At 38.7% G+C, this 27,164-nt stretch overlaps 2 protein-coding genes across 8 annotated transcripts in view; both read left to right on the top strand.

Moving 5' to 3' along the window:
• Positions 1–14,086, top strand: part of LOC108269709 (E3 ubiquitin-protein ligase TRIM39) — a 64,768-nt gene extending 50,682 nt beyond the window's left edge. For 2 of the 7 annotated variants that reach the window (XM_053682885.1, XM_053682892.1), the window contains exons 3-8: positions 10,940–11,493; positions 11,600–11,689; positions 11,815–12,048; positions 12,140–12,302; positions 12,507–12,542; positions 13,349–14,086. In XM_053682885.1, the coding sequence (XP_053538860.1) occupies positions 10,940–11,493; positions 11,600–11,689; positions 11,815–12,048; positions 12,140–12,302; positions 12,507–12,542; positions 13,349–13,884 (1,613 nt within the window). In that variant the 3' untranslated portion in view covers positions 13,885–14,086. Of the gene's footprint in view, positions 1–214; positions 1,979–4,242; positions 4,417–5,028; positions 5,095–5,193; positions 5,248–5,406; positions 5,569–5,667; positions 7,995–8,415; positions 8,511–8,574; positions 8,946–9,282; positions 9,356–9,952; positions 10,046–10,939; positions 11,494–11,599; positions 11,690–11,814; positions 12,049–12,139; positions 12,303–12,506; positions 12,543–13,348 lie in introns of those variants that run through there. The other 5 variants (XM_053682888.1, XM_053682886.1, XM_053682889.1 and 2 more) reach the window with 5 other exon arrangements.
• Positions 14,087–18,749: 4,663 nt separating this feature from the next.
• Positions 18,750–26,930, top strand: LOC128633601 (E3 ubiquitin-protein ligase TRIM39). The gene is made up of 8 exons (XM_053682894.1): positions 18,750–18,974; positions 19,361–19,453; positions 20,351–20,907; positions 21,007–21,102; positions 21,226–21,459; positions 21,551–21,713; positions 21,918–21,953; positions 22,331–26,930. The coding sequence occupies exons 1-8, from the start codon at positions 18,947–18,949 to the stop codon at positions 22,864–22,866; spliced, it is 1,743 nt and encodes a 580-aa protein (XP_053538869.1). The 5' UTR covers positions 18,750–18,946; the 3' UTR covers positions 22,867–26,930.
• The last annotated feature ends 234 nt before the right edge of the window (positions 26,931–27,164 follow it).

The following is a 27,164-nucleotide window of genomic DNA, read 5'->3' as shown; positions in this document are numbered from 1 at the left end:
ACACTTTTAGTTTGAAGTTTGAGTTTAGTATCATGTACATCTGCTGCTTTTCTGTTCTCTTCGTGGTCCAGCTTGTGGTGACTCTGTACAATGACCCTGTTCCTTCAGGAATATTTAGTACATGAAACAGAAATGAACAGCAGCATTTGAATTTTATATTTAATCCTGTGTTCAGTGATTTTACATTAAAACATGTTATTACTTTGTTTATTAGAACTCGCCTCTGTGTATCAGACAGAGCTGAAATCCAAACTGAGAGAGAAGTTTAAAAGAATTAATGAAGGAATCTCACAGTATGGAAGCTCAGCACTTCTGAATGAGATCTACACAGAGCTCTACATCACAGAGGGTTGGAGTGGAGACGTCAATAATGAACATGAGGTGAGACAGATTGAGACAGCGTCCAGGAGACCAGCAACACAGGAGACACACATCAAATGTAATGATCTCTTTAAAGACAAGTCCATCAGAAGTGTTCTGACTAAAGGAGTCGCTGGAATTGGAAAAACAGTCTCTGTGCAGAAGTTTATTCTGTACTGGGCTGAAGGAAAAGCAAATCAGCACATCACCTTCATGTTTCCACTTCCCTTTAGAGAGCTGAATCTGATGAAGCAGAGAAATCTCAGTCTGATTGATCTTCTTCATCACTTTTTCCCTGAAATGAGAAAACTACAATTAATAGACTCCTACACAGTGGTGTTGATCTTGGATGGTCTGAATGAGTGTCGACATCCTCTAAATTTCCAGAAGAATGAGAGATTGTGTGATGTGACAGAGTCAGCCTCAGTGGATGTGCTGCTGACAAACGTCATCAAGGGAATCTGCTTCCCTCTGTTCTCCTCTGGATAACCTCTCGACCAGGTGCAGCCAATCAGATCCCTCCTGACTGTGTAGACCAGGTAAGAGAGGTACGAGGGTTCAGTGATCCTCAGAACGAGGAGTACTTCAGGAAGAGGATCAGTGACCGGAGCCTGGCCAATAAAATCATCTCACACATGAAGTCTTCAAGAAGCCTCTACATCATGTGTCACATCCCAGTCTTCTCCTGGATCTCAGCCACTGTTCTAGAGAGAATGTTGGGTGGAGCAGAGCGTGGAGAGATCCCCAAGACTCTGAGTCAAATGTTCACACACTTCCTGATCTTTCAGATCAAACACAAGGACCAAAAGTACCATCAGAAATATGACCCTGGTCCTCAGAAGACCGGAGAGAGTATCCTGGCACTGGGAAAACTGGCTTTCCTACAGCTGGAGAAAGGAAACCTGATCTTCTATGAGGAAGACCTGAGATAGTGAGGCATTGATGTGAGAGAAGTGTCAGTGTACTCAGGAGTGTGTACCCAAATCTTCACAGAGGAGTTTGGGCTTCACCTGGGGAAGGTGTTCAGCTTTGTACATATGAGTGTTCAGGAGTTTCTGGCTGCTCTATACGCATTTCTCTCCTTCATCAGCAGAAATGTAACAGAACAACAAACCACTGATCTGTCTGATCTTCTCACCAAGTCAGACACGTCTAATGTCCTCAGGAGTGCAGTGGACAAGGCCTTACAGAGTGAGAACAGACACCTGGACCTGTTCCTCCGCTTTCTTCTGGGTCTCTCACTGGAGTCCAATCAGACTCTCTTACGAGGCTTAATGCCACAGACAGGAAGCAGCTCTCACAGCAAAAAGGAAACAGTCGAGTACATCAAGGAGAAGATCAGTGAGAATCCACCTCCAGAGAAATCCATCAATCTGTTCCACTGTCTGAATGAACTGAATGATCATTCTCTAGTGCAGGAAGTATAAACTTACCTGAACAGAGGATATCTCAGGTGTCTCAGTGGAACCAGACTCTCTCCTGCTCAGTGGTCAGCTCTGGTGTTTGTGTTACTGAACTCAGAACAGGAGCTAGATGTGTTTGATTTGAGTAAATATGACCCATCAGAGGAATGTCTTCTGAAGCTGCTGCCAGTGGTCAAAGCCTCCAGAAAAACTGAGTGAGTATTTTTATTTATAAATGTATTACTGCATGGTTTATTATTTTAATGTAACGCTGAACTGCACTGTTTGGATTAATGCTTGTTAATAATTACTCTAATCATCTTTAAACAAACCTCTGGTACTGTTACAGAAGAGTTTAACTTTTTACACCAACATGTTACGTCTGCACTGAGATCTGGGCCATATGGACAAAACCTTATATCACCATTTATTACCTTTTCTCTAAAACTGATGAAAAAATGATTACAAAATAACTGCATGTTTTCATCACTGCTTTTTGATCATTTTGTGAACTGAACACCAGTGAAAGGCACGTTTTCTTTTTTCCTTTTATTTAAAAGTGACATTGAACAGAACTTCACAAACGAGAAGAAGAAAATAAGAACACTGTCACCATGGGGACAGTATGAATACAGCATGTGATATTGGCGATATAGAGGATATAGGAATATATCTATCAATAGACATGATTGATTATTCTATTTTCTGGTCCTATGATATGTATCAGCGTACCACACCGCCCAATCTGCACTGAGGGACACGTGAGAGTGTCGTGGAAAACAATCTTTCCAACCTAAGTTAAAAACTTCAGTGACAGATGGTTTGTAGATGCCAAAGGTCATCAAACTTTATTGAAACAACAAAGTGAGACAGTCTGCAGAAAGTCTGAATTATACACACACAAACATGTCTTTATATACTTTTCTGAAGCAGTAAAATTATCCCCAGGTGGGGCATTAACCTCTTCTTTCTAAAAACAAACCAATCTCCATCACCTTATTGAATTATTCATATCTACATGATACCTTACATTTGTGGTGCATGCGTTGTCAGTTGGATTTTCTTAAAGGTTTTATTGAGACAAGGTCGTTTTTTTGCAGCGCATTCGCCTTGCGTTGAATTTTCTGAAAGGTTTCATCAGGACAGGATTTTTACCCTGTCCCAAAATTCACCCTTATACCTTAATGACTTTCGGGCTTTAGTCCCAGCCTGGTAAACTTCATCCTGGAAGTCTGATCTGTTATTGTGACACTGGTTTGCAAGCTTAAAGGGCTTTGATTGGAAACACAGTTCTGGTGAATGTCTAATTGCTAATTTATTGCCAGAGTAAAGCTGCTTTAGACAAAACACACAGTTCGTCTAACTCAGTTTACACAGGACATACAGAGATACAGAAAAACTTCGGGGTTTCGCATGTAACCCTGTTCCCTGAGAAGGGAACGAGACGTTGCATTTAGCATAACAGTATGTGTCACGGGCGCAAGGCGCTTCCCATACTGTTATGCTATGCAATGTCTCGTTCCCTTTGAAAGGGAACGTCGGGGTTACGCATGTAACCCTGTTACCTGATGTTCAGTAAAACATAGAAGTCTTCTAGCTCAGTACACACTTACAATATTACTTGATTAAAAACTCTTCTGTGCTTTTAGATTATGCTTCTAAATATTGATTGTACATACAGACTGTGTTTGTTAACATAATATAGATTATTAGATTATGCTTCTAAATATTGATTATACATATAGATTATGTTTGTTAACTAATGTTGATTATTAGATTATGCTTCGAAGTAATAATTCTAAATGTTAATTACACATATTGATTAGACTTTATCTTATCATATCTTATATTTTATAAGAGAGAAGAAGGACTGGATTGATTGGATCTGTAGGCTTGCAGCCATATACTGGTGATGACCGCGGTATGAAAATTGTTGGTTATCAAACCGTGTACATTCACCTACGCATTCACATCTCCTTTAATCCTCCACTGTCTGTCAGACTCGCCAACTTACTCCACACACACACACACATACACACACACACACTGACACACACACACACACACACACACTCACACCATCCTGCACTGCGGCCTACAAACATGGCCGTCATGGACCGCAATTCCCAGAACACCTTCATTCTAATCACGCACTCCTGCATCCAATTTACGCTCAGTTGCTTAGTCTCTATCATTTTTCCAAGCCTTGTATTGTGTTTGCTTTTCTGGTTCTTGACTTTGTTCACTCTGTTGACCTCGATTCTCTGCCTTGCCTAGCCTGTTTGCCTGATCGTTTGACCCTTCACTGCCTATTGATTTCTACCTGATCCTTTGGACTTCTTGTTGTTTGATTAAACTTCGATACCTGCACTTGCTTCCTTCTCAGCCTCCATTACGTGACAATGGTAAAGAGTAAGTGTATTATGGCTGTGTGTGTGTTTGAGATCAGTGTTCTGATATTTCATCATTTCTCTTCCAGTCTATGTGTGTGTAAACTGACAGAGGAAAGCTGTAGAGTTCTGTCCTCAGTTCTCAGCTCAAGCTCCTCCAGACTGAGAGAACTGGACCTGAGTTACAATAAACTGCAGGATTCAGGAGTGAAGCTGCTCTCTGCTGGACTGGAGAATCCACACTGTACACTGGCGATACTGAGGTACACACACACACACACACACACACGTCCAGTTTCCATCTGCGGTGATTGTAATTGTGGTGATGTGATATATTGTCATTGTTGTGTGTGTGAGATGGAGAGTAAATGTTCTGTTTATAAAGATTTTGTGTAGTTGATGTTGGTTTTTGGGGGGTGCGAAATACATCTGAAAAAGCGTTTCAGTGGTTAATATTGGGTATGTGTTTGTGTTACTATGTGAGGGATATTTTGTTTGTGTAACCACACTGTTAGAAAACTGATGTTTGAATGTGTACATTCAAAAAGAAGAGCTGTTTAAAAAGAATCCGTATTACTTGTCTTCCAAAAAAAACACATAACCCTTTAGGAGGTAAAAATGATTAAAAGAGCTGTTTAAAAAGAAATCGAACGTATTACATGACTTCTAAACAAAGATCCTTATGAGGTGAAAATGTTAAAGTGTTGATAAAAGAATCACCCTTATTGTTTAAACTATAAGATAAGTTTTCGCAAGATGTCTTTCATTCGCTGGGTTAAAGCAGTAATGATGTTGGAACGCATTATCAAGAATGTTTATTTATAAACAAATTCATGGGGCTGTTGTAATGGTTAAACAGTTATCTAACGCTACAGGTGATGCTGACATTGTGTCTATTCTGGACATCGTAGATGAAATCAAGTTTCTGAACAAGGCAGGCGGTACGTACATGTGTTATTATTTTATAAGTATTCGTTCCTATGTATGATGTGCTGTGTATGTGTAGAATGACCAGCCTATACTTTTTATTTTACACAAAGGATCGAACTCAGGTGGTGCCGCTCCGTGAGTCAGGTCGGGTAAGCCCATGCTTGGTAAGTGTTGTAATAATTAGATATTTAACGGTTATGTTTAAATGTGGTTTTATGCTGTTTACATATATTTTTTTCTGTGTGTTCGTTTGTTTACTGTTCAAGGATTGTCATATCTTGTAAACAAGATCGAAGTACCAGTGTTCAAAAATTGTGTTGCAGGTTCTACTGAACGGCTTGTGTCAACAAAGCCTAGAAAGAACAAGTGTACAACAGTTACGGTCGCTCAGGTCCATACTCCGACTGACGAATGTTTGAGAGACAGAGGTTTAGTGACATCTACAAAGCCTAAGCGATTCAGATATTCCCCAGGGTCGACAGACGGTATGTGGCATGTATATTTTTTTTTAAAAGAGTGTTTTATTCGTACTGATTCGTACTAATTCGTACTGATTTCCTAATTCATGTTGATTTTTTTTCCAGAGTCAGTTGTGAATGAACGTGTTGCCGCTGAACCGCATGCTATAGACTCCGTTTTGAGCTGGGATCGCAATTGTTAGAATCGAGGGACCATTGTGCATTTTCCCGGCTCCTGGAGAAACGCGTGCCCGTGAATGTCTGACTGCGGGAGAGGACGACTCTGAGGCTCTACCTTCAAATCAAGAAGATTACAGTCGCAAGTTGCCGGCTATTATAGACAACAACAGAGCCTTAATTGAACTGATACGATCCGGGTTCAAGATCATCGAGGGGCATATTGTGTGGATTGAAAAGAGTTTTGCTGTCTTCGGAGAGCGTCTGGACAGCCTTGAGAAGAAACAGCGTTTTTATAATCAATCTGTGACGGATACTTTACAATGACACACCATCACGCATAAACATATTATAGCTACCCAGAGGCTCCTTGCTGGGGAGATTCGCTGCATTGCCATGACCAATATCTGATAACAGAGTTGTAACTGCAGAACACTGCGGGGTATTCAGTACAGCAAAAGATACATATATACATATATACATATATGTGGGAAAATGGCTAATTGGGCCCAATTTGGACATTTTCACTTAGGGGTGTACTCACTTTTGTTGCAGGCGGTTTAGACATTAATTGGTGTGTGTTGAATTATTTTGAGAAGAGAATTTACACTGTTACACAAGCTGTACACTCACTACTTTACATTGTAGCAAAGTGTCATTTCTTCAGTGTTATCACATGAAAAGATATAATCAACTATTTACAAAAATGTGAGGGGTGTACTCACTTTTGTGAGATACTGTATATATATCCGTCAGCATATATCTTAGTTTTGAAGCTGTGATCTAAAAAACACCAATATGTCTGCCGTCGCAGAGGCGACATTTCTGGAATTTATTATAAGAAATCACTCCATGTAATACTTCTCTCAGTGTAATATGCTCATTTCTTATATCATTCCACACAGACAGCAATACACAGTGACTACGTTTACATGGACAGCAATAATCTAATTATTGACCTTAATCTAAGTAAGGTAATAATGTGATTAAGGTGTTTACATGAGTCGCTTTTAGAATACTAATATGTTCTATGGTGGTCCAGCGGCTAAGGATCCCTTGCACTCACCACCGTGGCCCAGGTTCAATTCCCAGCAGGGAACCCTAGCCACTGGGGTTGTAGTCAGTGCTGGTCCCAAGCCTGGATAAAAAATGGAAGGGTGACGTCATGAAGGGCATTCAGCATAAAACCTGTGCGAAATAAAATCAGTCAATGACTGCGTTTACATGGACAACAATAATCCACTCTTAATCTAATTAAGACCATAATTTGATTAAGAAACTACCATGTAAACACCAACCTTAATCTAATTATGGTCATAATCTAATTAAGCTCTAATCGAATTAAGACAGGTGGATTACTCCTGTTTTAATCGTATTATGGACGTGCATTACAGACATGTAAACACCTTAATCACATTATGAACATTGTGTGAGCATTTTCACCGCATTTTGCGACAGGACACGATCACACACGGCAGTTTTACGCTTTACGGCGAACAAGAGAGTTCGGCTGTGTCCCAAACTGCATACTTGCCTACTATAGGCCGGTAGTGGGGAAAAGTACATGCATCTCGGCTACTATACAGTAGGTAAGTATGCAATTTGAGACGCAGCCCACGGCTTCAAGCAGTCGTCTATTTGCACGTATAGCATGACTAATAATTAACCGCACTTGAAGCGTTCGTAAAAAATTTAAATAAAAACACCCATAACTGTATATGGTACCATAACGAGGACGAACTGTATGTTGATGCGTGAAATTCTGGAGGGACGTCGGACGGCATGGCGCGGTGACGTAATGATGCGGGCTCTTAATCTAATTATGATCAATAACATGTAAAACGGGTACATGACTGGAGTATTCTAAAAGCGACTCATGTAAACACCTTAATCACATTATTACCTTACTTAGATTAAGGTCAATAATTAGATTATTGCTGTCCATGTAAACGTAGTCAATGACTTCATAAAATTCTAATTTTAAATCATTGACTCCCTTCCATAGAGACAGCAATACACAATGACTTCATAAAATTCTAATTCTAAATTCTTGATGATTCCTTCCAGTCACTGGTAAGACTGCATAAGTCTTTTGCTCTGCACAATAAAGGGGAAAACTTCTGCGTGTTAACCCGGACTTTCAGGCTGAAATTTTTCCACGAGCATCCTCCGGTTTGCTTGTTGTCCAGAAAAGCTTAAAAGACGCGCGCAACCCAGCCAGGAGACAGCAAATTGTCACGGAAATTAGACAACACTCGCAGACTCGTTCTCTGAAGGTAAAAAGGATTATTACGGAAAGATTGTTAATACAGTATAGAATAAAGCAGGATAGAATAATGAGAGTGCTCTGAAGTGCTTGTACTAAACCACTATTATATATATGAAATGCTATTTTCAGGTTAGCAGTGTGTGAGAGCTTTGTATGTTCTATGGTGGTCCAGTGGCTAAGGATCCCTTGCGCTCACCACCGTGGCCCAGGTTCAATTCCTAGCAGGGAACCCTAGCCACTGGGGTTGTAGTCAGTGCTGGTCCCAAGCCTGGATAAAAAATGGAAGGGTGACGTCATGAAGGGCATTCGTCATAAAACCTGTGCGAAATAAAATCTAAGTGGACCCTGCCATAGCACAGGAATAATGCTAAGAAGAAGAAGTGTGTGTGTGTGAGATTTGTACCAATATGCAATGCCTTCTTTTTCAGCTGGTGATTTGCTGTAGGTGGCCTCACAGACCCTAAACAGTATCTGCACCCTAAAGGGAGTTTTTTTCTCAACTGCCAAAACATTTTTTTTACAGGTAATCATATGACATATTATCCGTGGATAATATTGAAAAAATGAGTCTTGTTAATAAGTGAATATGAGGAGATAATGAGCTGAAAATAATTCCAATGTTTCTGTAACTAAAATGAACAATGTGTGTGATTCGTTACACACGTTACGATTCCTGTACCATAAACTGATACGGGATTTGACATTCCCCTTTAACTGTTGCTTCTGTATTTCAACTGCATTACTGATAATAATAATAAATCTAATCTAGACACCAACATTTAGGTTAGTTAGTTGGCCAATACTAGCTAGGACTGAGGGGAGAGAAAGCCAAGTGTGAAAGTGTTACACCACGGCCAGCAGATGGCACTGTGGCTCGGCTCCGGACGAGTCACGTGACATTGTTTTGGTTCACTCGATTCCTTCTCAACAATTGAGTGAAGTGACTCATTTGCCACAGGTGTCGATGTTTTTCGTTGACTGGGGTATCTATTTAAACGCCTTGGTTACTGAGCACTCGGCTCAGTATTCTAGTTTATACTCGTTAGTATTGTTTGGATCGGTTGTCTCGTTTGTTTCCATACCTTGAATGTTCTCGTTTTCTGCCACGTTTCCCGGTGAAGACCGCGTTTACTTTTGTTTATCATTGTGTGTTTAATAAAGACCTTGATCTGCACGTGCATCCGCCTCCAGTCCAGATCCGTTACAGAAAGTAGCCTTAATGTCATTTTACCAAAAAACTACATTCTGTGTAGTTTATATCTGTAATTTATATAGCATTTGTAAATGGGTGGGATTGTGGGTAATCAGAAATCTCATAGACTCTTATATGATTTCAACAGGAGCAGGACAATTCATCTTGATAATCTGGTAAACATTTGTTTGATAGCGTGATGGCATATTTTTCTGCCTGTCGGAACTATCATAATTACGATGTGACTACATGAACGCCACCACATTAGAGAGTAAACGGCTCATTGCAGAAGAAGAACCAACAGAACAAACTTATACTGTAGGCCAGTTTAGTTCATTAAATTGGTGTGTGTAACTGAAATAAATTCATCAATAATTATTTGATTTATCCTTCAGGTATACACTTTGTTTAATATTTTTTCATAGTTCAGAAGTTGGGCCAGGATTTTGGCTTATTAAACCGAACTGAATAGCAGTGTCAGATAAGGACGTACTTCTGTACCAAGGTCAAAAAAGTGAGAAATTAAATTTCATGCTCAATAAACAAACTTGATAGTTAAGATGAATGAAACATTTAAAAGTGTTCTTGTGTCTGTTACAAGAATGTTACTGGGTGAGGTGCAAACATTCCTACTAACACCGGAAAGTAAGAAATTATAAACTACAGTTACTGACTGAGAGCTGTAAGAATACTCAGTAAATGCCTGTGATTTATTTTTTTAACCATATAATGTGTGTCAGTCTGTGAACTGAATATTGATTTGTTTCTGGAAGGGTTAAAAAGGAGAAGGAAAGAGGACATGGCTGAATCTTTATCATCACAACTAAGACAACGCAGAAAGAACAGCATGCATACAGCTACTGACTGTAAGTTACACAGTTTATACTTGAATAGGTGTGAATTTAACTATATATCAGTTTCTAAATCAGTGATGACTTCAGAAAACCTCATGTGAATCCCAGATAAACCTTAAAGACTTCAATTCACTTCAAGCTAGTTAAAGCAGATTTCTGATTATTAAATTAAATGGTTCTCAGAAACATGGTTAAGAAGAAACCACTGTGCTCTGATGGGATGGTGTCTTGTACTAGAGATGTATCTTTTTTATAATCCCACTCCTGCCTGTTCCTGAAGGAATCCTTCCTGCTCCATTTGGCCAAACCTAACCTCTCTTGTAGTTATTTATCTTTGTACATGCCCATGATGTTTCCCAATGAACTTAGTTGGTTCTGTTTTTCACAATATAAGTAAATAGTAAATTAAACCATAGGGACTCTGACCAGGATAAAGATACTAGATAGTGAAGATGAATGAATGAACATGGTAAATGAGTCACGCAGTTCTGCACAAGAACCCACCATGTCCAGTTCGTTTCTATGTTAAAGAGATGGTCATTCTTACAAGGTTCAAATCTGACCTCCTGCTTCCACCTGCAGAAACGTAAAATCTGCCTGCTCCAGTGACTTTGTGTTGCCCCACAGGATCCCAGTCCTGATGCACACTTCTAATACACACCTCATATTTTGTAGAAGAGACTTTTGTCAAACAAATATGATCAAGGTCCAATTTTCCATAACCTTTAAAACACATTTGAGCTCCAACACTTTGTGTGAATGATGTGTGACTAGGAGGAAAAAGGTTACTCAATATTTCTTTGATAAAATAATCTAAATTAATACTTTCTTGTTTTGGGGTTGTTATTTTAAATATTTATTTTATTGTGCAATTTTTACAATTATTTCTCTTAATCTATCCACCAGTTGCAGGTGAATCCAGGAGCCTCCTGACTGAAGAGCAGTTACAGTGTTCTATCTGTCTGGAAGTGTTCACTGATCCCGTCACCACTCCATGTGGACACAGCTTCTGCAACAGCTGCCTCACACAAAGCTGGGATACGAGTCAATATTATTATTGTCCATATTGCAAAGAGAAATTCACCAAGAGACCTGAAATCAAGATTAATATAACACTGAGAGAGGTTGCAGATCGCTTCAAGAAGAAAACAGTCTCAGATAAGTTTCAGATTCTTTGTGACTTCTGCACTGATGTGAAGCAGAAGGCCTTGAAATCCTGTCTGGATTGTGGTGTGACTCTCTGTTCATCTCATTTAGAGTCTCATAATAATGTTCCAAAATATAAGAAACACAAACTAATAAATGCAGTGGAGAATGTGGATAAATACATATACCAGGAGCATGAGAGACCTCTGGAGATGTTCTGTAGAGATGATCAGAAGTGTGTGTGTCGGTTCTGTACTGTGACAGACCACAAGAATCACAAGGTTCCATTAGAGGAGGAGAGTGGAGATAGGAAGGTGAGATACCAACATCAGTGTTAAATATTCTTATGAAGAATGTAAATTAATTCAAATTTTGAAGATAAATGATTGTGTTCTTTTTTTTATTTCTGTGCTGAGTCAGCTGGGGAAAACACCGACAGAGCTGCAGCAGATAATCCAGGAGCGACTGAAGAAGATCCAGGAGATTAATCACTCAGTAGAGCTCAGCAAAGTGGGTCAAACATGATGTAGTTCATATCTGCTGCATTTTGTACTTTATGTTTAGTTTTGTAGAATTAAAGGAAATGCACATCTTCACTGTTAGTTGATGAAAGTGAGATGTTCTTCCTTCTTTAGAGAAACACAGAGAAGGGGAAATCAGACAGTATTCAAGTCTTCACTGCTCTGATTCGCTCCATTAAGAGGAGTCAGGCTGAGCTGCTGGAGGTGATGGAGAGGAAGCAGAAAGCAGCAGAGAAGCAGGCTGAAGGACTCATTAAAGACCTGCAACAGGAAATCGATGAGCTAAAGAGGAGAGACACTGAGCTGGAGCAGCTCTCACACACTGACTATCATCTCCACCTCCTACAGGTCAGTGTTCCTCTCTCAATCACTCAACCACAATCCAGAACATCACAGAACATCAGCTGAGGGATTTCTCCTCTCTCCTGTTCTACTGTAGATTTATCCGTCACTGTGCATCGCTCCACACACCAAGAACTGGACTGAGATCAGGATTAACACGGAACTGAGTGAGGAAGCTCTGACGACGGCTCTGTCTCAGCTTCAGAAGACTCTGAATGAGAAACTCAGTGTAACTCTGAATGAGAAACTGAAGGAAAAAGGTGAGAAACTGAGAAGTCTGTAACAAGGGAATTATTTTGTTAGAGACTGTATGAAAAGTTATTGATTAGTTTGTTGGTTTATTGATCAATGAATGAAAGTAAATTTGTGTTAATGATTTTTGTAGCTTTGTTGTAGCTTTCTAATTCCAAGTTTACATTAAAAGCATATTTAATATAATAAATGTCCTGTTGTGTTGTAATTAGTCTCCACAGAACTGAAGAGGATTCAGCAGTATGCAGGTACACTGCAGTTTCTGTTTCCTGTGTGTGTGTGTATATATATATATATATATATATATATTACTATTTAAAAATATATATTTTATATAAAGTTCTCCCCATTATTAGTATCTTTAGTACACCTCCCTGTTACCTCCATGCAATAATGCACTAAACATAATACTCTATATAATTTGCTATGTTGGGAAGTTTGTTACTGCATGTTACTTATGAAATGTAAAAGCCTGTCACGACACGGGACTTGAGCAGAAGCAGGTGCAGATCAAAGTCTTTATTTTAAACGTAATTCAATAAACAAGGAAAACGCGGTCTAGCCAGGAAAACGAGAAGCTGGATGCGAGGCAGGAAACTAAACAGGACATGAAAACAAGACCGCTTAGCACACATAACGTATTCACCATTCAAACGCTCATTCAAGATAAATACTGTGCGACGTGCGCAGCCACACGAGGAGTTTAAATAATCAGCATACTCAAACTAAAATACAGACACCTGGAGTATATTAAGACACACCCTCGAACATGAACCAATGCTTAAACAAGGAGAGAATCAAAACAAACAATGGCGCGTGTCCATACACAAAAGTCTCGTGCACACGCGCACTCAGAAGCCAGGCTGCAGTGCCATCTGCCGACGAGGGCGTAACAAAGCCTTTACCCAAGCACACAGTTCTATTATTTATGCCCAATATATATATTTTAATGTTCCACAAATCTGCTTGTAAAATGATAATTATTGTGATATACTAGATTATTAATTATTGTTATTTATCTGCATTCTCATCACATACTGTGTGTTTCTCTCAGTGGATGTGACTCTGGATCCTGATACAGCTAATTACTTTCTCATCCTGTCTGATGATGGAAAACAAGTGACGTGTGGAGACAAAAAGCAGAATCTCCCAGACACCCCGAAAAGATTCACTTATAATCCAGTTGTCCTGGGAAATCAGGGTTTCACCTTAGGGAGGTTTTACTATGAGGTGCAGGTCAGCAGGAAGACTGTGTGGGATTTAGGAGTGGTCAGAGAGTCTGTTAACAGGAAGGGGAAAATTTCACTTTCACCTCAGGATGGATTCTGTGCTGTGGCTCTGAGGAAGGGGAATGAGTATACTGCTTGTGATGATCCCTGTATCTCCCTCTCCCTGAGAGAGAAACCCCAGAAGGTGGGCGTGTTTGTGGATTATGATGAGGGTCTGGTCTCCTTTTATGACATTGAGGCCAGGTCTCATATCTACTCTTTCACTGGTCAGTCTTTCACTGAGAAACTCTATCCATACTTCAGTCCTTGTCCAAATGATGGCGGTAAAAACTCAGCACCACTGATCATCTCTCGTCTGTAAAATTTACCCCTCACAAAATCAGTAGTGTATGAAAGATATTTGAAAGATAGAGTGAAAGAAAGGCAGAGTGAAAGATATTTTTTTCAAAACAGATATCACTACACAGTAATGATCATGAATTTTAATATAATTTTATGGTTATCTGGAGTGTATTGTGTATGTCTATTAAAAACAGTACAATGTATAATAAACCTTGAATTCACCTTTTTAGTAGAGAAATCATTTTATAAGTAGGCAGAATCTTCTGTGTGTGTGTGTGTGTGTGTGTGTGTGTGTGTGTGTGTGTGTTTGCATATATATTTTTGTATACAGTGCCCTCCACTAATATTGGCACTTTTGGTAAATATGAGCAAAGAAGGCCGTGAAAATTGTTTTATTGTTTAAACCTTTTGATCTTTTGTTAAACAAAATGCACAAAAATACTCTGCTCTCATGGATATTAAACAATTGCAGGTTAATCCAAAAAATATCTTTGTTAAATATGTGTGCAACAATTATTGGCACCCTTTTAGTCAATACTTTGTGCTACCTCCCTTTGCCAAGATAACAGCTCTGAGTCTTCTCCTATAATCCCTGATGAGGTTGGAGAATACATGGCGAGGGATCTGAGACCGTTCCTCCATACAGAATCTCTCCAGATCCTTCACATTTCAAGGTCCATTCTACTGGACTCTCCTCTTCAGTTCACTCCTCAGGTTTTCTATCGGGTTCAAGTCGGGGGACTGGGATGGCCATGGCAGGAGCTTGATTTTGTGTTCAGTAAACCATTTTTGTGTTGATTTTGATGTATGTTGTGGATCATTGTCCTGCTGGAAGATCCAACCACTGCCCATTTGAAGCTTTCTGGCAGAGGAAGTCAGGTTTTCATTTAATATCTGTTGATATTTGATAGAGTCCATGATGCCATGTATACTATAACAAAATGTATCCAGGTCCTCTTCCAGAAAAACAGCCCCAAAACATTAAAGAGCCACCACCATATTTAACCGTGAGCATGAGGTAATTTTTCCATATGGCTCCCTCTCTGTGTGTACCAAAACCACCTCTGGTGTTTATTGGCAAAAAACTCATCGGACATGAAATTTTGGTTTCATCGGACCACAGAACCCGATCCCATTTGGAATTCCAGTAGTGTCTGGCAAACTAAAGAAGTTTGTTTTTGGATGAGAGTAGAGGCTTTTTTCTTGAAACCCTTCCAAACAACTTGTGGTGATGTAGGTGACTTCGGATTGTAGTTTCGGAGACTTTCTGACCCCAAAATACAACTAACTTCTGGAATTCTCCAGCTGTGATCCTTGGAGATTTTTTGGCCACTCGAACCGTCCTCTACACAATGTGTTGAGACGATATAGACACACGTCCAATTCCAGGTTGATTCATAACATTTCCAGTTGACTGGAACTTCTTAATTATTGCCCTGATGGTGGAAATGTACATTTTCAATGCTTGTGCTATTTTCTTCTAGCCACTTCCCATTTTGTGAAGCTCAACAACGTTTTGCCGCACATCACAGCTTACCCATTGTTATGAATGACTAAGGGAATTTGGCCTATGTGTTCCCTCATATTTATACCCCTGTGAAATAGGAAGTCATCATTCCGTTAGTATTTTTCATCTCCAACACTTTTTGACTTTGTTTTTTATACTTCATCAATCAGAATATTCAACTGGATAAAAGAACAAGTGTTTCATTAATAATAGCTTTAGTTCATACAGGTTTACAGTCAGGTGATTGTAAACAGGACAAAGTCCGTGGGTGTGGAGATGTGTAGTCTAGAGGTGTGTAGTCCATATTAGTAGGCTGTGTTGTGCTCTGGGAAATGGAGTTCTCTGTGGAGTTGACCTGACAGAAATCAGACCGGTCTGAAAGATGGATAGTGATACAGCTCATCCTTGTCTCATCCTGTCTGATGATGGGAAACAAATGACTTGTGGAAGGAAAAAGCAGAATTTCCCCAACACCCCAAAAAGATTCACTTTTTATGCAACAATCCTGGGAAATCAGGGTTTCTCCTCAGGGAGATTTTACTATGAGGTGCAGGTCAGCGGGAAGACTCAGTGGGATTTAGGAGTGGTCAGAGAGTCTGTTAACGAGAAGGGGCAGATTACACTCAAACCAAGGGCGTAGGTTTGGTCTCAATATTGGTAGGGACACCCACCCATCCCGGAAAAAAAGGACTGTTTAATGTTGACAACCAACTGGTTTATTAAAATATAACATCTATATTTACATTAAGATCTTTACATTAAGAGACATTCTTCATGATAGTCCTTGGTGTACTTACAATATATGGCACTTACAATACATGTACATTGGTCATTTACAATTAATCCATAATAGCATATGAGGAGTTCATTTGCAAAAACATATCCACCATTTTAATTCATTTTCATGAATCGTTTTTTAAATTGTGCATTCCAGGTAATACAAATCAAGCTGCAATTGGGTTGTTTTGATTACATTTATTTTCACGTAATTAAAACAAACCAACTGCAGTTTGATTGATATTACCTGGAATGTGCAATAAAAAAAAGCATAATTTTTAAATATTCATAAGAATGGAGATATCTGTTTTTGCAAATGAACTCTTCATATAGGCCTATGTTTAATAAAAAAAAAACTCGACCAATATGTTGACTTTCAAAGGTTATACTGTATATTTGCTGAACATCCTAAAGACTGACTTTAATGCTGATGCCTCCCTACAGTTCTGTACCCTGTGATTACACGTTAAAACGTTTTTTTTACTCAGGTTTATCTGGATTCCTTTTAGGAGCTAGACTTTTATATTTTGGGAGGGCAGAATTGTCCCTACCAATATTTGCGCGAACTCGTTCGCATTTGATTGGCTGACAGGGAGGAGCTATCTGAAGGCTCACCTTACATGCAAATATCAAACTGCCAGTGTAGAGTACAGACCCGAAGGCGAGGTCTGATTGGCTGACAATGGTAACTAAGTTATCAAGGCTGTCAGTTCATACCTCAAGCATGGGTGAAAATTTAGTCTTTCTGATTACTTTAATCCCTTTCCTCTATTGCCTGCACGGCACGGCATACATAAAGTATTTTTTCCCATGCCAACACGTTTTGTACTTTGTAGATATCATTCCACCCAAAAAACGACAAGACATCAGGAGCTTTTTCCCCACCCAAAGCGTAAGTAATAGGAGTTTGTATGCAGGAAACACAGCAGCAGGCTGAAGTAGAGCAGGATGAAACAGCTGTGTCTTCAGGGTTTCAGGTGAGGTCCTAATTATGAAATATATTTTAGAACTGTAGGGAGGCATCAGCATTAAAGTCAGTCTTTAGGATGTTCAACAAATACACAGTATAACCTTTGAAAGTCAACATATTGGTCATGAGTTTGTTTTGAAAAAAAATCTTACATAAAAACAACATAAGATCCTATTCATTGAATATTAACATTTCCCTCAAAAATAAATGGGATCCAAAGTTTAACTATATGTTTATATCTTCATCAATGCATTATGAATATGTAAAAATCATGTTTTTTTTATTGCGCATTCCAGGTAATATCAATCAAACTGCAGTTGGTTTGTTTTAATTAAGTGAAAATAAATGTAATCAAAACAACCCAATTGCAGCTTGATTTGTATTACCTGGAATGCACAATTTAAAAAATGATTTATGAAAATGAATTAAAATGGTGGATATCTGTTTTTGCAAATGAACTCCTCATATGATATTATGGATTAATTGTAAATGACCAATTTACATTTATTGTAAGTACCATAGTCTACCTATTTTAATGTTAACTTAGTTGCAAGTTATTATAACACAGGATGCAAAAGAATAATTTGCAAATGTTGTTACAGACCAGGTTAAGTTTAGTTTTCTCTTTGGGAGACAGTCAGTGTGAGTGAGGATGATCCTGAAGCATGTCAGTGTAGCAGTGTCATGGACATGGGGAATAAGCCATACGAACTACAGCAACTTCCAATCAAGATTTGACGGTTTCAGGCGAACTGGTACAGTCAGTATTCATGGCTTCACTACAGTCCAACACTGAAAAGGTTCTTTGTTTTGAGTGTGTCAAATCATACAGCATAAAAAAGACCACTTTGGAAAAAGAATGACCCTGCCTTATGCAAAAAGGGTTTCAATAATTGGAAGAATGACACAGGTAGCTTTAGCCGCCACAAAGCTGTATGCCATGGACATCAAGAGGCCCTGACCAAGTATATTTTAAAGATATTTTCCAACAGTTTGTATGTGTCAATGACCGACGTAGGCATCTGTTTGGATTGTTTAAATAGACACCAAGGACTATCATGAAGATTGTTGATGTTGGATGCAAAACATTTTTTTTCTTTTTTTCTCTTTTCCATTAACAAGTAATTTCATGGTTTACTTTCTTTTAGTCTTTGATCTCTTGCTTTGTTTAATTTGTATTTAAATGTAAATACAGATCTTAATGTAAATATAGATGTTACATTTTAATAAACCAGTCGGTTTTCAACATTAAACAGTCCTTTTTTTTCCGGGGTGGGTGTCCCTACCAATATTGAGACCAAACCTACGCCCGATGTGTGAAATGTAACACGAACTCCAAGGTGAGTGTTTTTACTTGTTACTGTACATGTTGTTATGTGAATAACAGTAGTAATATTAACATTGTCATAAATAAATACACGCACCATAATCTGTTTGCTGTAGCTCTGTGTTTATACATACATAGGCCGTGTGTGTGTGTGTGTGTGTGTGTGTGTGTGTGTGTGTGTGTGTATACACCATAATTCAATGTCTAATATTTTTAAAAAAAGGAAGCAGCACAAACAAAGCTTTTATCGGCACAAACGGAGCACAAACAAGTGAGACTACTTTGCCGATGTTTTGCGTTGGGTGGGGGCCAACATGACGCAGGTTAGTCATGTACCTGGGGTTCTCAGGTGTTAAAATGAGTCTCCGCCTACTAGTGTATAACTGAAAGTGAAACCAGACCCGTCTGAAAGCTCACGTAGACCAGAAAGATGTCTTTTTAAAACAAATGCTGAATTTAATTACTCCGGATCGAGTGGATCTGAGAAGAGAATAAACAAGATGAGTTTTGACAAAGAGAAGAATAAAGGTATGTATTTATTTAATATTTTTATTAATAGTTCAGAATTTGGGCCAGGATTTTGGGTTATTGGTTTATTAACCCGAACTGAGTAGCGGTGTCAGATAAAGACGTATTTCTGTACCAAGTGGGAAAAAGTGAGAAATTAAATTTCATGCTCAATAAATAAACTTGATAGTTAAGATTAATGAAACATTTAAAAGTGTTCTTGTGTCTGTTACAAGAATGTTACTGAGTGAGGTGCAAACATTCCTACTAACACCAGGAAGTAAGAAACGATAAACTACAGTTACTGACTGAGAGCTGTAAGAATGCTCAGTAAATGGGTGTGATTTTTTTTTTGACCATATAATGTGTGTCAGTCTGTGAACTGAATATTGATTTGTTTCTGGAAGGGTTAAAAAGGAGAAGGAAAGAGGACATGGCTGAATCTTTATCTTCACAACTAAGACAACGCAGAAAGAACAGCATGCATACAGCTACTGAATGTAAGTTACACAGTTTATACTTGAATAGGTGTGAATTTAACTATATATCAGTTTCTAAATCAGTGATGACTTCAGAAAACCTCATGTGAATCCCAGATAAACCTTAAAGACTTCAATTCACTTCAAGCTAGTTAAAGCAGATTTCTGATTATTAAATTAAATGGTTTTCAGAAACATGGTTAAGAAGAAACCACTGTGCTCTGATGGGATGGTGTCTTGTACTAGAGATGTATCTTTTAATAATCCCACTCCTGCCTGCTCCTGAAGGAATCCTTCCTGCTCCATTTGGCCAAACCTAACCTCTCTTGTAGTTATTTATCTTTGTACATGCCCATGATATTTCCTAATGAACTTGAAGTTCGTTCTATTTCTCACAATATAAGTAAATAGTAATTTAAACCATAGGGACTCTGACCAGGATAAAGACACTAGATAGTGAAGATGAATGAATGAACATGGTAAATGAGTCACGCAGCTCTGCACAAGAACCCACCATGTCCAGTGCGTTTCTATGTTAAAGACATGGTCATTCTTACAAGGTTCATATCTGACCTCCTGCTTCCACCTGCAGAAATGTAAAATCTGCCTGCTCCCATGACTTTGTGTTGGACCCCACAGGATCCCAGTCCTGATGCACACTTCTAATACACACCTCATATTTTGTAGAAGAGACTTTTGTCAAACAAATATGATCAGGATCAAATTTTCCTTAACCTATAAAACACATTTGAGCTCCAACACTTTGTGTGAATGATGTGTGACTAGGAGGAAAAAGGTTACTCAATATTTCTTTTATAAAATTATCTAAATGAATACTTTCTTGTTTTGGGGTTGTTATTTTTAAAACATATTTTATAGTATAATTTTTACAATTATTTCTCTTAATCTGTCCACCAGTTGCAGGTGAATCCAGCAGCCTCCTGACTGAAGAGCAGTTACAGTGTTCTATCTGTATGGAAGTGTTCACTGACCCCGTCACCACTCCATGTGGACACAGCTTCTGCAACAGCTGCCTCACACAAAGCTGGGATACGCGTCAACATTATTATTGTCCATATTGCGAAGAGAAATTCACCAAGAGACCAGAAATCAAGATTAATATAACACTGAGAGAGGTCGCAGATCACTTCAAGAAGAAAACAGTCTCAGATAAGTCTCAGATTCTTTGTGACTTCTGCACTGGTGTGAAGCAGGAGGCCTTGAAATCCTGTCTGGATTGTGGTGTGACTCTCTGTTCATCTCATTTAGATCTTCATAATAATGTTCAAAAATATAAGAAACACAAAGTATTAAATGCAGTGGAGAACCTGGAGAAATACATTTGCCAGGAGCATGAGAAACCTCTGGAGATGTTCTGTAGAGATGATCAGAAGTGTGTGTGTCGGTTCTGTACTGTGACAGACCACAAGAATCACAACGTTATTCCATTAGAGGAGGAGAGTGGACAGAGGAAGGTGAGACACCAACATCAGTGTTAAATATTCTTATGAAGAATGCAAATGAATTCAAATTTAGAAGATAAACGGTTGTGTGTTTTTGATTTCTGTACACAGAGTCAGCTGGGGAAAACACAGACGGAGCTGCAGCAGATGATCCAGGAGCGACTGAAGAAGATCCAGGAGATTAATCACTCAGTAGAGCTCAGCAAAGTGGGTCAAACATGATGTAGTTCATATCTGCTGCATTTTGTACTTTGTTTAGTTTTGTAGAATGTAAGGAAGTGCACATCTTCATTGTTAGTTGATGAAAGTGAGATGTTCTTCCTTCTTTAGAGAAACACAGAGAAGGAGAAATCAGACAGTATTGAAGTCTTCACAGCTCTGATTCGTTCCATTGAGAGGAGTCAGGCTGAGCTGCTGGAGGTGATGGAGAGGAAGCAGAAAGCAGCAGAGAAGCAGGCTGAAGGACTCATTAAAGAGCTGGAACAGGAAATCGATGAGCTAAAGAGGAGAGACACTGAGCTGGAGCAGCTCTCACACACTGACGATCATCTCCACCTCCTACAGGTCAGTGTTCCTCTCTCAATCACTCAACCACAATGCAGAAGATCACAGAACATCAGCTGAGGGATTTCTCCTCTCTCCCGTTCTACTGTAGATTTATCCGTCACTGTGCATCGCTCCACACACCAAGAACTGGACTGAGATCAGGATTAAAACTGAACCGAGTGTGGAAACTCTGAGGACGACTCTGTCTCAGCTTCAGAAGACTCTGAATGAGAAACTCAGTGTAACTCTGAATGAGAAACTGAAGGAAAAAGGTGAGAAACTGAGAAGTCTGTAACAAGGGAATTATTTTGTTAGAGACAGTATGAAAAGTTATTGATTAGTTTCTTGGTTTATTGATCGATGAATGAAAGTAAATTTGTGTTAATGATTTTTAGAGCTTTGTTGTAGCTTTCTAATTCCAAGTTTACATTAAAAGCATATTTAATATAATAAATGTCCTGTTGTGTTGTAATTAGTCCCCACAGAACTGAAGAGGATTCAGCAGTATGCAGGTACGCTGCAGTTTCTGTTTCCTATGTATTATATATATTATTTAAAAATATATATTTTAAAGTTTCCCCCATTATTTAATTAGTATCTTTAGTACATCTTCCTATTAACTCCATGCACTAATGCACTAAACATAATACTCTATATAATTTTCTATGTTGGGAAGTCTGTTACTGCACTTCTTTAGCTGATAAATCTACCACGTACTTATGAAATGTAAAAGTCTTTACCCAAGCACACATTTCCATTATTTATGCCCAATACATATATTTTAATATTCCACAAATCTGCTTATAAAATGATAAGTATTGTGATGCACTAGATTATTAGTTATTATTATTTATCTGCATTCTCATCACATACTGTGTGTTTCTCTCAGTGGATGTGACTCTGGATCCTGATACAGCTTCTCCTCGTCTCATCCTGTCTGATGATGGAAAACAAGTGACGCATGGAGACACAAAGCAGAATCTCCCAGACACCCCAAAAAGATTCACTTATCATGCAATAATCCTGGGAAATCAGGGTTTCTCCTCAGGGAGGTTTTACTATGAGGTGCAGGTCAGCAGGAAGACTGAGTGGGATTTAGGAGTGGTCAGAGAGTCTGTTAACAGGAAGGGGAAAATTGCACTTAAACCTCAGGATGGATTCTGGACCGTGATTCTGAGGAACGGGAATGAGTATACTGCTTGTGATGAACCCTGTATCTCCCTCTCCCTGAGAGAGAAACCCCAGAAGGTGGGTGTGTTTGTGGATTATGATGAGGGTCTGGTCTCCTTTTATGATGTTGACGCCAGGTCTCATATCTACTCTTTCACTGGTCAGTCTTTCACTGAGAAACTCTATCCATACTTCTGTCCTTCTAATAATGATGGAGGTAAAAACTCAGCACCACTGATCATCTCTCGTGTGTAAAACCTTTTTCGTAGAGAAATAATTTAATAAGTAGGCTTAAGTAGTAGAATCTTCTGTGTGTGTGTGTGTGTGTGTGTGTGTGTGTGTGTGTGTGTGTGTGTGTGTGTGTGTGTGTGTGTATGTGTGTGTATGTGTGTGTGTGTGTGTGTGTGTGTGTGTGTTTGCATATATATATTTGTATACAGTGCCCTCCACTAATATTGGCACTTTCGGTAAATATGAGCAAAGAAGGCTGTGAAAAATAGTTTTATTGTTTAAACCTTTTGATCTTTTGTTAAACAAAATGCACAAAAATACTCTGCTCTCATGGATATTAAACAATTGCAGGTTAATCCAAAAAATATCTTTGTGAAATATGTGTGCAACAATTATTGGCACCCTTTTAGTCAATACTTTGTGCTACCTCCCTTTGCCAAGATAACAGCTCTGAGTCTTCTCCTATAATCCCTGATGAGGTTGGAGAATACATGGCGAGGGATCTGAGACCGTTCGTCCATACAGAATCTCTCCACATCCTTCACATTTCAAGGTACACGCTGACGGACTCTCCTCTTCAGTTCACCCCACAGGTTTTCTATGAGTATCAGGTCAGGGGACTGGGATGGTCATGGCAGGAGCTTGATTTTGTGTTCAGTAAACCATTTTTGTGTTGATTTTGATGTTTGTTGTGGATCATTGTCCTGCTGGAAGATCCAACCACGGCCCATTTGAAGCTTTCTGGCAGAGGCAGTCAGGTTTTCATTTAATATCTGTTGATATTTGATAGAGTCCATGATGCCATGTATACTATAACAAAATGTATCCAGGTCCTCTTCCAGAAAAACAGCCCCAAAACATTAAAGAGCCACCACCATATTTAACCGTGAGCATGAGGTAATTTTTCCATATGGCTACCTCTCTGTGTGCACCAAACTTCTGCAATTCTCCAGCTGTGATCCTTGGAGATTTTTTGGCCACTCGAACCGTCCTCTACACAATGTGTTGAGACGATATAGACACACGTCCAGTTCCAGGTTGATTCATAACATTTCCAGTTGACTGGAACTTCTTAATTATTGCCCTGATGGTGGAAATGTACATTTTCAATGCTTGTGCTATTTTCTTCTAGCCACTTCCCATTTTGTGAAGCTCAACAACGTTTTGTCGCACATCAAAGCTTACCCATTGTTATGAATGACTAAGGGAATTTGGCCTATGTGTTACCTCATATTTATACCCCTGTGAAACAGGAAGTCATCATTCCGTTAGTATTTTTCATCTCCAACACTTTTTGACTTTGTTTTTATACTTCATCAATCAGAATATTCAACTGGAAAAAAGAACAAGTGTTTCATTAATAATAGCTTTAGTTTATACAGGTTTAATAAAGTGTGGGTACATGAGAACGTTTGTGTGTTAATATGTGGAGCCGCCTTCCAACATTAATAAGAACTGAGCAAGAAGTGACTTCACAGTGGGAGTATAAGTGAAACTGTCATATACAGTAAAGTAGGCAGAAGGAGATGCAAATGCACTGCGAGTTTATTTTCTAACACACAATCAAACAAATCCAAATCGTGAAGCAAGGTCGTAATCCACAAGCAGGCAAAAGATCAGACGACGTGCAAACCGTATAAACTGGGCACAACTCAATAGCAAAAACCAGGAAGAGAGGAAAGATCAAAACCAGATAAGCAATGTATAAAGACAATGCATAATGTCAGGTACATGCACACTGAGTGATTACTTCACAATGTGAGTGTGAAACTGTAGTCCTTAAATTCCGTGTGGAGTGATTGTGTTCAGGTGTGTGATTAGAAGTCAGGTGATTGTAAACATGACAAAGTCTGTGAGTGTGGATATGTGTAGTCTAGAGGTGTGTAGTCCATATTAGTAGGCTGCGTTGTGCTCTGGGAAACGGAGTTCTCTGTGGAGTTGACCTGACAGAAATCAGACCGGTCTGAAAGATGGATCCTGATACAGCTCATCCTTGTCTCATCCTGTCTGATGATGGAAAACAAATGACTTGTGGAAGGAAAAAGCATAATTTCACCAACACCCCAAAAAGATTCACTTTTTATGCAACAATCCTGGGAAATCAGGGTTTCTCCTCAGGGAGATTTTACTATGAGGTGCAGGTCAGCGGGAAGAATAAGTGGGATTTAGGAGTGGTCAGAGAGTCTGTTAACAAGAAGGGGGAGATTACACTCAAACCAAGGGCATAGGTTTGGTCTCAATATTGGTAGGGACACCCACCCACCCCGGAAAAAAAGACTGTTTAATGTTGACAACCAACTGGTTTATTAAAATATAACATCTATATTTACATTAAGATCTTTACATTAAGAGACATTCTTCATGATAGTCCTTGGTGTACTTACAATATATGGTCCTTACAATACATGTACATTGGTCATTTCCAATTAATCCATAATATCATATGAGGAGTTCATTTGCAAAAACAGATATCCACCATTTTAATTCATTTTCATAAATCGTTTTTTAAATTGTGCATTCCAGGTAATACAAATCAAGCTGCAATTGGGTTGTTTTGATTACATTTATTTTCACTTAATTACAACAAACCAACTGCAGTTTGATTGATATTACCTGGAATGCGCAATAAAAAAAAAACATGATTTTTACATATCCAAAATGCATTGATGAAGATATGAACATATAGTTAAACTTTGGATCCCATTTATTTTTTAGGGAAATGTTAATATTCAATGAATAGGATCTTATGTTGTTTTGATGTAAGATTTTTTTTCAAAACAAACTCATGACCAATATGTTGACTTTCAAAGGTTATACTGTGTATTTGTTGAACATCCTAAAGACTGACTTTAATGCTGATGCCTCCCTACAGTTTTAAAATATATTTCATAATTAGGACCTCACCTGAAACCCTGAAGACACAGCTGTTTCATCCTGCTCTACTTCAGCCTGCTGCTGTGTTTCCTGCATACAAACTCATTCATTAAATGCTGACATTTTCATGGGATTTCTAGACTAAAATTGATTTATGAAAATGAATTAAAATGGTGGATATCTGTTTTTGCAAATGAACTCTTTATATGCTATTACGGATTAATTGTAAATGACCAATTTACATTTATTGTAAGTACCATAGTCTCCCTATTTTAATGTTAACTTAGTTGCAAGTTATTTTAACACATAATGCAAACGAATAATTTGCAAATGTTGTTACAGACCAGGTTAAGTTTAGTTTTCTCTTTGGGAGACAGTCAGTGTGAGTGAGGATGATCCTGAAGCATGTCAGTGTAGCAGTGTCATGGACATGGGGAATAAGCCATACAAAGTACAGCAACTTCCAATCAAGATTTGACGGTTTCAGGCGAACTGGTACAGTCAGTATTCATGGCTTCACTACAGCCCAACACTGAAAAGGTTCTTTGTTTTGAGTGTGTGAAATCATACACCATAAAAAAGACCACTTTGGAAAAAAGAATGACCCTGCCTTATGTACAAAGGGTTTCAATAATTGGAAGAATGACACAGGTAGCTTTAGCCGCCACAAAGCTTTATGCCATGTACATCAAGAGGCCCTTGACCAAGTATATCTTAAAGATATTTTCCAACAGTTTGTATGTGTCAATGACCGACATAGGCATCTGTTTGGATTGTTTAAATAGACACCAAGGACTATCATGAAGATTGTTGATGTTGGATGAAAATCTTTTTTTTTGTTGTTTTTTTTCTCTTTTCCATTAACAAGTAATTTCATAGTTTACTTTCTTTTAGTCTTTGATCTGTTACTTTGTTTAATTTGTATTTAAATGTAAATACAGATCTTAATGTAAATATAGATGTTACATTTTAATAAACCAGTTGGTTGTCAACATTAAACAGTCCTTTTTTTTCCGGGGTGGGTGTCCCTACCAATATTGAGACCAAACCTACGCCCGATGTGTGAAATGTAACACGAACTCCAAGGTGAGTGTTTTTACTTGTTACTGTACATGTTGTTACGTGAATAACAGTAGTAATATTAACATTGTCATAAATAAATACACGCACCATAATCTGTTTGCTGTAGCTCTGTGTTTATACATACATAGGCCGTGTGTGTGTGTGTGTGTGTGTGTGTGTGTGTGTGTGTGTGTGTATACACCATAATTCAATGTCTAATATTTTAAAAACGGAAGCAGCACAAACAAAGCTTTTATCGGCACAAACGGAACACAAACAAGTGAGACTACTTTGCCGACGTTTTGCGTTGGGTGGGGGCCAACATGACGCAGGTTAGTCATGTACCTGGGGTTCTCAGGTGTTAAAATGAGTCTCCGCCTACTAGT

This window comes from Ictalurus punctatus, chromosome 9, assembly GCF_001660625.3.
Source record: "Ictalurus punctatus breed USDA103 chromosome 9, Coco_2.0, whole genome shotgun sequence".
In the NCBI taxonomy this organism is placed as follows: Eukaryota; Metazoa; Chordata; class Actinopteri; order Siluriformes; family Ictaluridae; genus Ictalurus; species Ictalurus punctatus.
Note: the sequence above shows the minus strand (reverse complement) of the source record. Positions and strands in the feature narration are given on the sequence as shown.

What these genes read in the sequence shown, in the direction of transcription:
- LOC128633601 (XM_053682894.1), top strand. Translation starts at nt 18,947, where the DNA reads ATGAGTTTTGACAAAGAGAAGAATAAAG. An exon ending in TGACAAAGAGAAGAATAAAG is followed by an intron (nt 18,975 to 19,360) that starts GTATGTATTTAT and finishes TGTTTCTGGAAG; the next exon opens with GGTTAAAAAGGAGAAGGAAA. An exon ending in ACTCAGTAGAGCTCAGCAAA is followed by an intron (nt 21,103 to 21,225) that starts GTGGGTCAAACA and finishes TTCCTTCTTTAG; the next exon opens with AGAAACACAGAGAAGGAGAA.